Source organism: Coprinopsis cinerea (assembly GCF_000182895.1).
Source record: "Coprinopsis cinerea okayama7#130 chromosome 7 map unlocalized cont3.7, whole genome shotgun sequence".
Classification (NCBI taxonomy): domain Eukaryota; kingdom Fungi; phylum Basidiomycota; class Agaricomycetes; order Agaricales; family Psathyrellaceae; genus Coprinopsis; species Coprinopsis cinerea.
Genome location: NW_003307538.1, coordinates 784,854 through 800,438, shown reverse-complemented (window position 1 = coordinate 800,438; position 15,585 = coordinate 784,854). Strand labels below are relative to the sequence as shown.

Sequence of the window (15,585 nt, the reverse complement as noted above, 5' to 3'; positions counted from 1 at the left end):
TGGCTCTTGCGGATTTTTTCCGGATATATACGGTAGCGACAGTAGAATAAACAGAAAGTGAATGACAAACAGCAAGAGATGAACTACGAAAGAGCGTGATAAGAGTCTGATGGTACCAGCAGCCCGCTGCGTGTCCCCCGGAGCAGTACGGCTGTGTGTTGAATATTTACTATAATGCTCAACCTTGACATTGTACATACATTTATTTGGAAGTCCCATCGCGCCCCCTTACGGTAAAGCCCGATGTCGAATCAGGGGCCCTCTGCGACAGTCACCGTGTCATACAGGTGCTCGAGATGTGGGGAAAGTATGTTGATTGTGGAAAGGCCAGGGCACCGTGAGTGAATTATGTATGATATGTGGATAGCGCGAGGCAATTGGATCAAATACCGTGATGAACGAAAGGAACCCATTGGTGGAAAGGCCTTCCGAGCTCACGCAACTCCTTTACAGCAAGATGCAGTCCGAACGCCGCGTCTGTTATATCGGGTGGGGAGGCTTTGCCGTGGCGGAATAGATGGCGGTAGAAAGCATCTGCCACGATGGGAGCATCCTGGTCGTGGATGGACCTGGTTTGAGGAAGGTCAGTCTGGTTAGGAATTTAAAAGAGAATTTGACTCACCACATCGTTGCAACCACGCTCCGGAAACCGGCAAACTGCATTGTAGCAGCCAGAGTAAGAGATTCGTCAGGGCGTTGTCGATCCCCCATCGCAGTTTCGCAGGCACTCAGGTAGGCAAGAGCAGCCGTCGAGGGTCGACAGTTGCGGATGAGAGAAGACATCGTCAATTCTCCTCCACTCAGAAGGAGGCAGCTCGCAAGTGGATTCGAGGTGTCTTGCATTCCATGGCAGCCGAAATGGACGATGGAGGCAGTATTGATGTCTTCCAAGATCGAGGTGGCAGGGCTGCCCGCTGACCCTACGCGAGTGACAAGGCGATGCGCTTCTGGGATGTGCAACTCTATCTTCTCTAGCTCTTCTCTGGTCGATGGGAGGCTCGGAACACCTGGTCCCAGACGCTCTGGCTCGATGGCGACAAGCATCTTGAAGTCGGGGTTTGGCTCTGGCGGAGGGGAGAGAAGGTCTTGGGGAGAGGAGCAATAGGAGGACACCGCGTAGTCGGATAGACAATCCGAATCCATGGGAGAGCTGGCGTAAATGCCGAGGGGAGAACGGCGTAATTATCCATCCTAGCCTGGATGATCCACCCAGTTGTTATCCATAATTCCATAGTTAGGGACCTTGGAACCCACTTTAGGCTGTTATCCATAACCTCCCGTTGACACCCCAACAGCACATCAGCTTCTCACCGACGGCTGGTGTCAACCACCTGTCAATGCCAAAGAAGATCAAAGAACTGTCATATGGATGATTCTCTCACTCGGCGGGGGGCGGGATGGCGGTGAGTACCTAATTAGGACAAACCTTCGACATATGGAGGCTAAAATGACAAATGCTCTGTACTCTGAACGAATCCGCATTGGACGCTGCAATTTGGTGGATATGTCGAGTATCTATGTTCGCGTTACCACACCACGTATTAGCGCTATCGGATACGCTATGGATAGACAAAACATGTTTTCCGGAAAATCATAAAATGTATGATTACCAGTCAGCGCTTGATTTGGTCAACTTATCCCTGTATCTGCCCTTTCATCCCGTCATTGGTGTGCATCCTACAACAATCTAGCCTCCTTCGCTTTGAAACCAGGGCTCTACACTTACATGATGATTATTCAGACCAGGGAGCCTTTGTGGTCACCACCTTCTTGTTATTGGACCTATGATAGTACAAATTGGCTAGATTGACGGTGCCAGTACTACAGATATTTACAGCGACTTTGACAGCGATTAGCCCAGAATTACAGTATGAATTCCCTTATCAGTTGCTGCACTGATTACCATTTCCAGCATGATCAGAATGAATTTGGTCTCTATACCTTGGTATCTCAGCTATTGCTTCTAATACGGACTCGTTTACAATGTTCCGACACGATATATGTATCGATTGGCTTGCTGTCGCGAAGAGCGAACACTAAACCAAACCAAACCTTAAAACCAGAGCGGAAGTGCCAGAGGGCTGAGAGCGACAAGAGAGATGAGAGCGATGAGCGACAAGTTAGACCAGAAAGCTATGTCGATGTATTGACGAAGAGGTCAAGCTGAGGAAATACAGAGCAGACTACCTAGCTTATATACCTATTCTACAGTCTACATAGCCGCGATGAGTCAAGATGACGAACAAATGGCGAAACGTCGAAGAACAATAAGAAAGGTCATGAGGCTGCGTGAAGGCTGCGCGGAGAACAAGGATGAAACAATAATGGAACAAAAGAACGTCAGAATGAGTCAAGAGGCAGTGCGTAACAATAAGAACAATGGAAGTGGGGCGAAGGGCAATACGAGGCAGTGTTCCATGAATGAAAGAGTCCATAGAGGGAATAAAGAAGCGAAGGAATAGGGGCAAGTGAAACGATAAGATGCGAGACAGATTAGATAAGATAAAGTGAAAAATAGGGGCTGTACCGGCTGTTCACGACATTACCCCCCTTCTAAGCCTCATCGTCCTCGATGACCAACGGTAGGCGGCGTCCCAGTTCCCAGTCAAAGTCGGTAGGCGGGGCGTCGGTGAAATTCTCGAGTGGGCGCCATGGGAGAGAGCTGAAGACGGTAGCGGAAATTCGGCGTGGTGCAGAGGGGTGTCGCTGGTGGAACTCCTTCACGATCTCAGGCGCGTGCTCCAAGTTCTCCTCCGGTTCCCAAGTGTCGTCTGTCGACCCATAACCCTTCCAACTGACCAGATACTCCAGTTTGCGATTCTTTCCTCGACCTCTCCAACGGCTGTCCAGGATGTCGTGAACCTCGTATTCAAGCTCCCCCTCCAGTTCGACAGGCTCAGGCGGCGGTGGCAAAATGCCATTGACATCATTACCTTTCCAGGGGGAGAGCTTGTCGACGTGGAACACAGGATGAATGCGGGAGAGGGACGGGGGAAGTTCGAGGCGGTAGTCGAGGTCGCCGATGCGTTCGGTAATCTTGTACGGGCCGAGTTGGAGGTCGCCGAGTTTGCGGGACGGAACCTTGATCTGGATGTCCTTCGCGTTAAGCCAAACATAGTCGCCAACCTTGAATTGAATGCGCCGTTCGCTTGCCGGACTCGTACGCATCCTTCTGCTGGGCCTTCTCGAGACGTAAGGCAGCTTCCACATCCTTGCGGGCTTCTTGTAGCTGTTGAACACGTTCATCAACGGAGCGAAGGTCGGTCCGTTTGCCAATGGGGATGTTGAAGTGGGGAATATACCCGTAGAGAACTTCGAAGGGTGACCGGTCATGGGCGGAGTGGACGCGGGAGTTGATCACGAATTCAGCCATCGGTAGGTGCTTGTCCCAGTCATCCTGTCGGCGAGAGACGTAAAGGCGAAGATACTTCTCGATTTCCTGGTTGGCCCGTTCGGTTTGTCCATTGGCTTGAGGATGATAGGCGGTGGTGAGGTTAGACTCGATTCCAAGGCGTTTGAGGAGGGTGCGCATGACCTTAGAAGCGAACTGAGGGCCTCGATCACTGATGAACCGGAGTGGAAGACCGTGGAGACGGAATACTTCACGGTAGTAGATATCTGCAACGCCTTCGGTGGTGATGTCGGATGTACAGGGGAGAGCGTGAAGAACCTTGCTGTAGTGATCGGTGAAGACGATAATCGCGTCGTGTCCATGGGCTTCCGGTAACTGGGTGATGAGATCGACTCCTACTGTCTCCCAAGGCCCTTCGGGAACGTCCAGAGGCTGGGTGGCGGCCCGCGGGTGCTGGGTATGCTTTCTCCGGGCGCAGATATCGCAACCGTCGACGTACTTCTTGACGAAGGCCCGCATCGTGGGCCACCAGTACTGTCGTTCAACTCGCTCAAGGGTTCCGTGCACTCCGGGGTGTCCGGACGTGGGGTCGTCATGACACTGCTTGAGGACATCGCGCCTAAGTTCGTCGTCCGGGGGTACGTACACACGGCCTTTGTAGTACACAAGGCCGTTGTCCTCTTCCCATTCGGGAAGTCCAGATGTGAGACGGCGAGGTCCTGACTTACGGAGCTGGGCGAGTCCGTCTAAGACCTGAGATTCACGGACGCTGGCTCGACGCAGTCGGTCTTCGAGGGGGTTGGCAAGGGCGGTGTGGGCGGCTGCGAGCTTGGCAAACAACTCTGGTTTGAGAACGACTTGTTGCCTGTTATCCTCTGCGTCTGCGACCTGATGAATGTCGAGGCGGGACAGGGGGTCGGCTTGGGTGTTGGCCTTTCCGGGACGATGGGTGAGCGTAAAGTTGAAACGGGAAAGATAGAGGGACCACCGGGCCTGTCGTCGACTGAGGTCTTGTGCCGTGCGCCAGTATTCCAGGTTGGAATGATCGGTGACGATCTCGAACGGTTTGGGGAGTCCTTCCAGGAAATGTCGCCAGTCCTTGAGTGCTTCGATGATAGCCAGCATTTCTCGGTCGTAGATTTCGTAGTGCGTTTCGGCTGGTGCATGGGAGGCGGAGCGGAAGGCAACAGGATGCCAGAGTCCATCGTCGAGCTTCTGAAGGAGGGCTCCTCCAGTAGCAAAGCCAGAGGCGTCTACTTCAACGCGAGTCGGTCGGTCGGGGTCCCACAGAGTCAGGATTGGGGCGGAGGTGAACGCGTTACGGAGGGTGTCGAAGGCTTGTTGTTGCGGTTCGTTCCACTGCCAGGGGATGTCCTTCTTGGTGAGGTCGTTGAGAGGCCGGGCGATGGTAGCAAAGTCTTTGATAAAACGGCGATAGAAGTTGGCGAAACCCAAAAATCCACGGACGGCGCGAAGGTTGCGGGGAACAGGCCAGTTGCGAACAGCTTCTACCTTGGCAGGGTCCATACGGACTTCTCCCTCCCTGATGACCAGACCGAGGTACTCGATCTCCTCCCGCTCAAACTCGCATTTCTCCGGACGAAGGTAAAGGTCGTGTTTCTTGAGCCGATGGAGGACCTCGTGCACGACTTGGCGGTGTTCGTCGAGGGTGGCCGTGAAGATGAGAATGTCGTCCAAATAAACAGCGACCTTTCCTGAAGCGATGAGATCCGAGAATATCGAGTTCATGAGGGCCTGGAACGTTGCTGGGGAATTGGTGAGGCCGAAAAACATGACCAGGGGTTCAAAGAGTCCTTGGTTGGTGGGCGAACGCGGCCTTCCATTCATCTCCTTCTTTGATGCGGATGTTGTTGTAGCCCCATCGAACGTCGAACTTGGTGAAATACTTGGCACCACGGAGTCGGTTGACGATGTCAGAGACGAGGGGAAGTGGATATCGGTTCTTCACCGTGATCTCGTTGAGCTTTCGATAATCCTGGACGAAGCGGAGTTTGCCATCTTTCTTCTTAACGAAGAAGACCGGGGAGGCGAGGGGCGATTTAGACGGTCGTATGTAGCCTTTATTGAGATTCTCCTCGAGGAATTGGTTTAGCTCTTCCTGCTCGTTCTGCGACATAGGGTAGACCTTGGTACGCATGGTGGCCGGTGCTCCTGCAACGAGGTCGATGGCATGATCCCAAGGCTTGTGTTCGGGGAGGCGATGGGACTCGGATTCGGAGAAGACGGAGGCGTGCTGTCGGTACTGGGGAGGAACCATCTCTTCGAACGACTTCTGGGGCTTGGCCTTCTGGGACTTCTCGGCGATCTGTTGGGAATAGGTGAAACCAGCGGCGCACCAAAGTTCATCGCCTGTGTCTTCAATCAACCCCTTACGAACCCATTTCCGCCGGGTCATTCGGTTAGCGCGGATGCGGCAGAGAGGGGGCGCGCTTGGTTCAAAGTCAGGGTCGGGTGCCGGGGAGTCGTTGGGAGTGGTAGGAACGGGTAGATCAGGGTCGTCATAGATCTGTTCGATAATAGCATTGCCGGAGGGTGGTTCCTTTCGGGGGGGTTGTGCGTCCTCGTCGGGGATTTCTTCGATGGTAACACTGGAGATACGAGGTGGGGGAATTTCCAAGGTACCCTTGCGCCAATCGATCTGAGGGTTGATCTTGCGGAGCCAGGGAAGGCCCAAGATGACGTCCTCCCCTCCGAGATCGGTGATGAGGAAGTCCGTCCACTCGGAGTAGCCGTCAACCGTAAGCTCTAAGCGAGCGAAGTGGGTGATGCATCCTGCCTGATTTGGGGTCCCATCAATATTGAGAAGTCGGATTGGGTGTCGAAGGGGATAAGTGGTGATCCGGTGTTTCTCCACAAAGGGGTGGTCCAGGAATTTGCCAGTAGCGCCACAGTCAATCATTGCTGCCGGGTCTGCCGTACGGTTTCTGCCTCTGAGTCTGATGCGGATGCGAAAATGTGAAGAACCGGGATGTATTTCGCGCACAGAGCTAATGGTACAAGAGTAAATGGAATCATATTCGGAAACGGTGTACGACGGTAAAAGGGGTGCATGCTTTGCAGCACGAACAAGCACCCGCTTTAAAAACCCTTCTGTTGGATGTTCTCTAGGCGTTCGAGGATGTCCTGTTGATTCTTCTGGGCAACCAAGAGATTTGGCGAGAGAGACGTTGGATGTGGCAACAGCAGGGGGCGGGGCAGGGGAAGTGGCGGCGACAGTGACGGTGGACGTGGGAGAATCCTCGAAGAGCGAGAATGGGGCTTCAGAGGCGGCGGCAATGCGGCGACGTTGGACTGTTGGACCTCTACCCGGAGGGTATCCCATGTACCTGTCCTGGCAGACCTTCTCGGAATGTCCCATACGGTGGCAGTAGTTGCATCGCAAAGAACCGTGATTGCCGTCCTTCTTGACATGAGCGGTAGACCCACAGCCGAAGCAGCGTCCCCTCATGGCCTGGAGGTATTCCTCGCGGGAGCGGCCGTTTGGTCCAGTACGGGTGGCGTCAATATCCATAGCGTATGGGTCACGAGCGGGGGCAGAGCGGGTGGAGGTCGACGGAGTCAGGAAGGAGGTATGGGTGCCGTGGAAGGTGAAGTCGTTCTCGTTGACGATGTCGCAGTATTCCTGGAGGGTGGTGGGTTTCTGGTCCTTGGCAACGATTCGGAAGTCCAGCAAGGTGCGGTCGCGCTCGTTGAGCTTGCGTCGGAAACGAGCGATGCCATCCTTTTCTGATAAACCGGTGCGGGGGAACACCTCCTGGAACTTGGCAGCGAACTGGGAGGCAGACTGGGAGCCTTGCTTGAGGGCTTCGAGTTCCGCTTCGGCGGCCTTCTCCTGGTCAGCAGGCTGGAAGCGCTTGCGGAAAGCCACGACGAACTCCGACCATTCCCGACTGAACGGCCAGGGGTTCTTAGCCTGTTCGCATCGGTGAATCCATGTGGTAATTGTATTGCATCCTTTCGTCTTTAAGGGGAATGCGATGGTTGACGTCACGAAGGGGAGGTAACTTGGGAGGCGGACCCTCCATCATAGCCTTGCAGTTCTCGATCCAGTTCTCGCGTAGCCTTGGGATGTCCTCCTCTGTGAGTTTCCCCATCCTCGTTACGTCCTCAATATGTTTTTCAGCGACTTTGCGAAACACTCGTGTCGCTTTATTGATTTCTTGCACTGGTACGTGTTTCCGTTTCAGTTCATCTCGGATCCGCTTATCCGGAAACCAGGTGCGGGTGAACTCGTGGACGAACTCCACAGGTTCAATGCCCTTCATTCGAATACTCTCAATGTCGGCAGAGTCTTCGACTACAATAGGGATACTGGGGGCAGGTTTGGCGCGATTTCTCGCATTCGAATCGAATGGTTCACAACTCGAGGTATGTTTTTGTTCTTTTCTGGGTCTCTCAATCGGTGGTTTGCCTCTACTGTGTGGCGCACCCCAATTCTCCTCTTCAGTCAAGCTCATGAGTAGGGGACCATCGGGCATAAGCCCTTCGTTGATCTGACGGCCCTCTGAATCCTCCAACTCCTCAATCGTAACTCTGGTGGGGGTTGGAGGCTCGTCCTCCAGTCATTCCGTCGAATTGCCATGCATCTTTCGCATGGCTGATCGACGAGCGAATAGCTCACGCTCCTCGGGTTCAGTGAGCGTCGGGTACGCCTTCCCATTGATCAAAATTTGGGAATTCTGTGAAATCGAGGACCACCCCATGTTTGTGCATGAATGGGGTGCCTAGGATCGCGTTGATGCGCGGTCAGGGGTGGGAGGCTCTAAAACCACACACACACCAACCGAACCTGGCAGGTGAAGGTAAAGAAGTAAAAACGAAATGAAAAAGGCTAATCCTCTACACCCAACCAAAGACTACGTCTAAGGCCAAATGAAGTTAGACTTCACCCAAAGGAACGACGGTATGTAGGAAGGCACTAGAACTAAAACAAACCCTTAACAATGCAAAGGTTTCGAAGGGGGGTGCACGGGAGTGGGGCGGACAGTAGGTGAGAAGGTAAAAGGTATAAACAAGAGCTTGTAGGCTCAAGGCGCGAAGTGATAAGTCGTGCAGAGGCAGACCACTAGCTAGACTAGGGTACCACCACCTCCTCGCTACTGAGTAGTCGAGAAAATACACAAAAGAGGTCAAGGAGACACACGCCGGTGCTCACAGAAAACCAAAGTCGAACACGCCCGGGACGACTGTTACCAAATCGATCTACACCGAGTCGAAGTGGCCAAAGAATAACCCAAAAGTCGATCTACGCCGAGTCGACAAACCTTTAACGTGCTGAGTCGCGCCGGACTTCACGGAGTCTTATCCTGGGAGAAAAGCTGCCAGCGATAATCTGTAGAATTCGAGCGAGAACTAGCTAGCTTTTATACATGAGGAGAGTGTTTGGTGTACTAAGGCTGTAGACAAACAATAGACGGAAAAACCAGGAAGACTAGGTAAGACAGGGCAGACTAAGAGAGACAGAAATAGAACCAGAAGAACACACGAGCTTCGATAGATAGGATAGAAAATAGAACGGTTCGAGTATTAGGCGCTCGTAGACGCGCGGTTACTTTTGCTTAGGCTCTGCCTTATTTAGGGCAGCCGAGGACGGCTTGTGGCGGCCGGGCGCCTTGCCGTGATCGACGCGGCCATGACCCAGTTCCGGTTCCATAAGGGGGAACTCCACTTCGCCACCTGGTGGGTCAGACTTTGATCGACATTGCTCCACAGGAGCTTAGTTATGACTCCTTCGGCGGAGAGCCGTCCGCGTCTAGACAGTCCCGAGGTCCGTTACTGATCGGCCGAGGTCTCATCGTAGACGTGGTGCGCTCCACCTTAGACTTGGCTCTCTCTCTCTTTGGTCGTCCCGCTCCAATGCCGTGTGTCGGCGTCGGGGGTCCTTCCGGTTGGTCCATCAACTCCAATGACATTTGCTTCCGCTAGGTCGTCCGAATCGGAGGAACCAGTCTAGACTCTTAGACTTGGTGATCCGTTAGACTCGATGCCTCGACTAGGTTCGTCGAGTCGTCACGTCTAGGGTTATAGTTGGTTAGGCTTTTGCCCTATGAGCTCTGCTGGTACAGCTAAGTCCTCATATTCAAGTCGCAGGTGGGTAGAGTTCGCCCTGGTTCAAGATCTAGGTTCAGACCCGAAAGGTAACAAACCATAAGACTTAGACGTCGCGCACGAGTCTTAGACTTAGGGCTAGGCTTCCTGCGGTACCTTCGACTAGAGTCTCTACTAGCGTTTTTGGTAAGGGCCTGCGCCTTAGGCTACTCACAAAGGGTTCGCTGCGCTTTTGGTCTGGGGTTCATCAATGAAGACTCCTTAGTTGTAGGCTAGACGTAGACACTTGTGACGAGTCTAATAGAGCCGTTTGAGCTCAGTTTGAAGTCTAGCCGCAAAATCGGCGTATCATCTCCCCCCAACTTAATATTCTGACTTCCACGTCAGTTAGTCGGCGCAGCCGTCCCAGATTCTGGTTGTCCCTGACATGCCCAACTCTTCGAGAATGCGAGTCTCGACACTTGGTCTAAACGGACCGTTTAATCACCGAGTCTGGTTGGTGTCCTGCTTTCGAGTCTAAGTAAACTACGGTCGAGAGACCTATAGTCCTCCCTAGACTTTGCGGTAGTCCTGTCACGGGCTTTTTATCGCACTCCTTGTTCAACCGGACGCTCCTCTAGCCTCGAGGCTGGATAAGTCGCCGGTTTGTCTTCAACTTTCCTTTCTTAGGCTGAAACATGAGACCTTGGCCGCCACTATTACGTTTTCGTGTCATAGCGGTTTCCAGGCCTCATATCGCCCATCTCTTGGTTCTGCCTTGTTACCAGGCTTGGTTTTCCGCAGAAACATTCATTTAGATGCTTCTTTGGAACACCAATTTTTGATTTAAACCTGAGGTCACAGAGGTCGAGTCCTCAGGTTCCTTTCCTTCCTTTCCTCACCATGGCTCTGTAACAACCAACCCTCCAAAAGGTCCAAGAAGCCACGTTCCGACCCTTTGCTCCGAAGCCTTAAGCCTTCCGGTCCCAATCGGTCAACTGACTCTCTGGCTGGGACCGTGCTATCAAGCTTCGACGCCGTCCGGACGACGAATCGCTAACGGCGCTGTCTAGGTCAGTTCATGCCGACTGGGTACGTTCGGTGGGTCGTTTGTTTTGTCGGATCGTTTTCTGATCCCCAGTCCTCGTCTTCCAGAACGCGCTGGTCGACCCTGACAATTCTTCCCTTGCGCACGACCTTGCCTACTCGGCCAGCCGTACTTTCGCGGCCTTGGCCACCGACGCCGAGTTCCCTGAGCTTGTCCAGTCGGGGTGGATCCCGCCGAACTATAAGGCTCCACACCCCCCTGCGTTGAAGAAGGCGAAGGCCGTATGGGAAACTGTCCTTGACACTGATGGGTTCCGCGATTGGGTGGAAGACCTCGAGCGTAAGGCAGGTGAGTACCAGTTTCTTTTCTTTTATCCTTAAGCTCATCTCCTTCTTCTAGATGAGCGGGCAGCTCAAAAGAAACGTCGTGCTCTGCCAGCGTCGCCGCCGCCAAAACGTCAACGTCTCGCGTCACCCGACTCTGTCACCCTTTCTCGTCCTCGTCCCGGCCGCGCCACTCGTCCGCCGCCTCCTCCTTCTTATCCTTCGCCTCTGGCCAAACCCACGCCCAAGTCGTCGGCTGGGCCTGCTCCCATGGCCTCTTCGTCGAAGGGCAAGGCCCCGCTGGTCTCGACCCTTCAAGACTTCTCGTGTCGTCGAGTCTGACGACGAGGAGGAAGAAGCGTCTTCCGAGGAGGAGTCTTCTGAGGAAGTCGAGGTTGTCGAAGAGGAGGGAGAGGGTGATGACGAGGACGACGAGCTGGTCTCTGAGAAGGGGCAGGGCTAGCAGCTCCAAGGCGTCGTCCAAGAAGCGCCGTCGTCGGTCCTCCTCGAGCTCCGAGGTTGAAGAGATCTCTGCGCCTCCCGTCAAGATCGAGAAGGGCGTGAAGGCGCCCCCTAAGGCTCTTCCTTCCGCGTCTTGGGCTGCCGGTTCTGTAGAAGAGGACGCCTCGGTCCTGCACGGCAATCGGTTCCAGGCTGTGGCCGACCTGTGCCTCCATGAGGAGCATCTGGGCCCTGCGGTACGTCTCCGACTTTTTACTTCTTCGCTTCTCGTTCTGAACTTTATTCTCTTCCAGTTTCGACCGCGCTGTTCAGTTTGCGCGCTTATTCAGGGCCCCTCGGCTAACTGCGTCGGAAAAGGCTGCGACACCAAGTGTTCGAGGTGCGCCTCGGGCCTTAGGAGTTGTTCCTGCAAGCTCGTCGACACGCCTAGCGGTCAGGCCAAGCGCGACAACCACCTCTGGATCGGTGCGTTGGCCGCTCCCTACGGTAAGCCTTAGTTTCCCTTACTTATTTGTCGATTTCTTCTAACTTTCGCTTTTTCTTTTACAGCTCTCGATTCTAAGGTCAACGACATCATCGACGCCTTCCACACCTGGCAGGCTCAAGAACGACTCGCGGCGTCCACCGCTCTGAGTCTTCGTCGACACGTCGTCTGCCTCGTCGATCGCCTTTCGCGCGCCGAAGTCGCTAGGGGTCGCCCGTTTCTCCTCAAGCACGTCTTTGGTACGGAGGAGAACCTCCAGGCGTTCGAGAGGATCCGTCGGTTGGCCATCGCCGAGCGCATTACTCCTTCGGATGCCGCTGCCCTCCGAGTCTCCGTGGATAGTCTGTTGGAATTCCTTCCGCAGATGCACGAGACTCTGTCGGCTAACGAGGCGTCTTCTAGCGAGCCTGCTGCTCCGGCCGACGTTCCCGCTTCGACTCCACCTTGGATTCCCCTCCTCAAGATCGTCAAGACACTGAGGGTGAGTTGGAGGCGGCTACAGGTAACGTCTCGGCTTAGGTGGCGCCTTTCTTTTTCGTGTTCTCGACTGTCGGCGGCCTTCGGGCCTTTATCTTTTGTACATCTCTCGCGGGCTACGGCCCAAATTTTGTTTTACATCATCTTTTCTTGCTCGGGTGATTAGACTTTTACTATAGGTAGTTAGATACCTTTCGTAGTAGTAAGAGTCCAATCGAATTCTCTTTTGTTCTTGGTCTATTATGTGCGTGATAAACCTAAGAGTGGTTTTTGAGAAGACGTCTAGTCTTAACGACTAGTCGCGTCCGGGTGTCTGATGCCCTTATAAGTCTTTGTCCAGAAATGGGAAGGAACTTCGGTTCCCAGAATATCCGGAGAGCCTATTTTGTCTAAGCCCCCAGACGCCTCCGGCTCAAGTTCCTAGTACAGAACTGTGGAGACTAAACCCAGCGATCGACAAGACGCTTTCCTAACAATTGAGTTAGTCGAGTCAATCGATCGACGGCTTTTCCTCAGCATGTGACATGGCGCCACTTAGACTTATTCCGCCCCGGTTGCTACCAGAGTTCGCAGTAACGGTGAGCCTCCGCCGACTGTGTCTAGGCCGCATTCCAGTATGCGTCATAGGAAATTTTCCCAAGTCTTGAAGACTTAAAAGGCGTCGTGGAGGCGGAATCTGTCAGACTCCATCCCTCACGACTTTCGTTTCCGCCCTTCTTGCTAGTCTTCCCTATGTCGAATATCGCTTCTATTGCTTTCTGGCAGCGCGAGCGGACTGCTGTCCGCGACTCGCTTGAAAACCAAGTCAAGTCTCTGGCGATCTCTCGCAGAGCCATGACCGAGAGTTTTCCCCAGCGCAACTTCCCTGAGGCGATGCTCAACTTGGTCGAGCAGAGTTTCCAGCAAGTCTTAGCGACTATCGTGAGTTTCTGCCCTTCTTCTTCGTTCGACTTCTGACCGAAGTCTTCTGGCTTTCATCCTTGTAGGCGCCGTATCGGAAGCCTTCGACTGCTTTGGAGAAAGACTCCGAGTTCATCAGTTGGGCTTCCAACATCCGAGCTGTGCTCATGGCTCACAAGGATTGGGCTCGTACGGCCAAGCAACCTGATCCGCCTCAGCTGTCGTCGTACCTGAGCGACTTCAGCGACATTGTGTCGCGAGCTAACTCTACCACGACACCTCCTGCTTCCTCTTCCCGTAAGGGTAAGAAGCGCAAGTCGGCCGGTGCGTTTCCTGATCCTTCCTGATCTGTGTTGCTTGCCTATTAACTCTTTCTTTTCGGCACATGTCTAGCCATGGTCGTCGACATTTCTGACACTGATGGAGACGATGTCGAAGACACCCCCAAGGCTTCGGCCACCAAGACGGTTGACAAAGATCACGAGGTACGTCTTCTTCGACTTCACACTTGTGCCTGACTTAGCCGTACGTCGTAGATGGCTGACGTCACAGACAAGGAACCTGAGGCTCCTAAGTCTGCCGCTGAGGTTGGTTCCCTCGCTATTCCTGAATGGTGGTCGTCTGTTGACTTCTTACATCCAGCCGAGCAAGAGAGCCTCCGTGGTACGTCTCCCATACTTCATGGTACCGCGTCTAGACTTATGCTCGCGCGCTTATCATCAGATTTCTGCGCTCTCCTTCAAGCGGACCAAGACCGAGCAGAAACAGCTGGCCGAGGTTCAAGCCAATTCGATTCAAAAGCTCCCTTTCTTTCCGGATCATGCGATTGTCCAGTCTGGTAAGTGCCTAGTCGAATTGCCTTCTCTTTCTTGTCGACCTAGACTTACCACTTTTTCTGTAGGCGATTTGATTGCCCTACAGAGCGAGTGGTTCGGCCAGATCTTGGATCGTGCGAAGACCGTGCTTTCCGAGTACGATGTCCTTCGAGTTGGTCCCGAGGCGGCTCGAGCTATCTCGGACTCTCTTCGTCGCGAGATGTTGATTCGTGCGCACGAAGTGGGGACCTTGCTGACTTACATCGATCTCCTTCGCAAGGAGTGGGATCGGATGCAGGAAGTCTTATCGACTCAGCCTTCGGCCTCATCTCCTGCGAGTGTAGCTCCTGCGACTACGACTCCTGCGACGTCTTAGACGCCTCGCCTTAATCTTTTCGCTAGAGCGTTTGTAGTACCTTAGAGGTTTTTCTGCTCCGGCTTTTTCCCTCTTTGTGAATATATCGCTCCTTCAACCTTTCATCTTATTGAGACTTAAGGCGAAATCGCGAAAAATTCAGGTCAGCTTCGACTTGTACATATAGAGTATACAAGTCTTCGCTATGTATGGTATACTCTCTCCCCCCAACTTAAAAATTTCAACCGTCCTCGGTTGAGTCTAGTCTTCTTTTTCAAGTTCGGCTTCGGATTGAGCATCCTCTTCGAGATCCAGGAGTTCGCCCTCGACTCGCTCTGAGCCTTTTGGCATGCCCTTGAACATATAGTCTTCGAGTTCGTCTCCGGGACCGGTTTCCTCTATCATCTCTTTAAGTCCTGAGGCGCCCAAGTCAATGACTTTATGGACGTTAGACGGCAGTTTAATTTGTTTCCTAGCGTGGTAAGGGACTAGCCCTGAATGCGGCCACGCTGGACTGGTGCACTGACCCGTCCATCTCAGCGACGATGTATGCTCCTCCCTTGTTTCGGGCAATGACGACTAGGGGACCCAGGTACCTTGGCTTCATTTTCTTGTCAAGGCTACTCTCGATCGCTGTGTTTCGCATCAAGACGAGGTCACCCGGCTTAAAGTCAAAGTCTTTTATGGTAGCCTTGTGATTTTTCTCGTATTGCGCAACCCTAGCTATCTTGTCCTTGTGAACTTTGCGCCTCACGTCTTCCACGAAATCTCGATGCTTGGCTAGAGCCTTGGCACGGGCGCCAATCAACTCAGCCGTAGTGGTAAACCCATTAGGAGGGTCTGTTAACCACGTCGCTTCTTGTAGGTCCAATGGAATAACAGGTTCGGCGCCAGTCAACATGAAGAAAGGCGAGCATCCGAATCTTTTACGAACTGTGATTCTGTCTGCCCATGTAATCGAAGGTAGATACCAGTACCACTTTCGCATGTCTCCACTTGTTGCTTTTGCAAGCATGTTCATCACGTCCCAATGGGGCCTTTCGATGGAACCGTTAGCCTGAGAGTTATATCCTGAGATTTGTATTCCAGTTATCCCATATTTCTTCTCAAGCCACTTAGTCGCCTTCTTAAATGGTCCGCCCATTGTCAGTGACAATACGGCGCAGGCATCCCCAACGAGTAATGATCTCCTCGTAAAGCCACCTGCCAATGGTTTCGGCGTTCTGCTTCTTTAGTGCTCGCGCTTCCATCCATTGTGTGAGCTCGCATCGACCGTGCACTATGAATCCACAACCATTGCTAGCGGGGGACACATGCATGA

General features: G+C 53.3%; 1 protein-coding gene across 1 annotated transcript; it reads right to left on the bottom strand.

Annotated features, from left to right (window-relative positions):
* Positions 1-382: 382 nt before the first annotated feature.
* Positions 383-1,143, bottom strand: CC1G_09863 (hypothetical protein; the record flags this gene model as incomplete). Its single annotated transcript, XM_001831108.1, has 2 exons — positions 383-569; positions 623-1,143. 2 exons carry the CDS (start codon positions 1,141-1,143, stop codon positions 383-385), a joined length of 708 nt encoding a protein of 235 aa, XP_001831160.1.
* Positions 1,144-15,585: the final 14,442 nt, after the last annotated feature.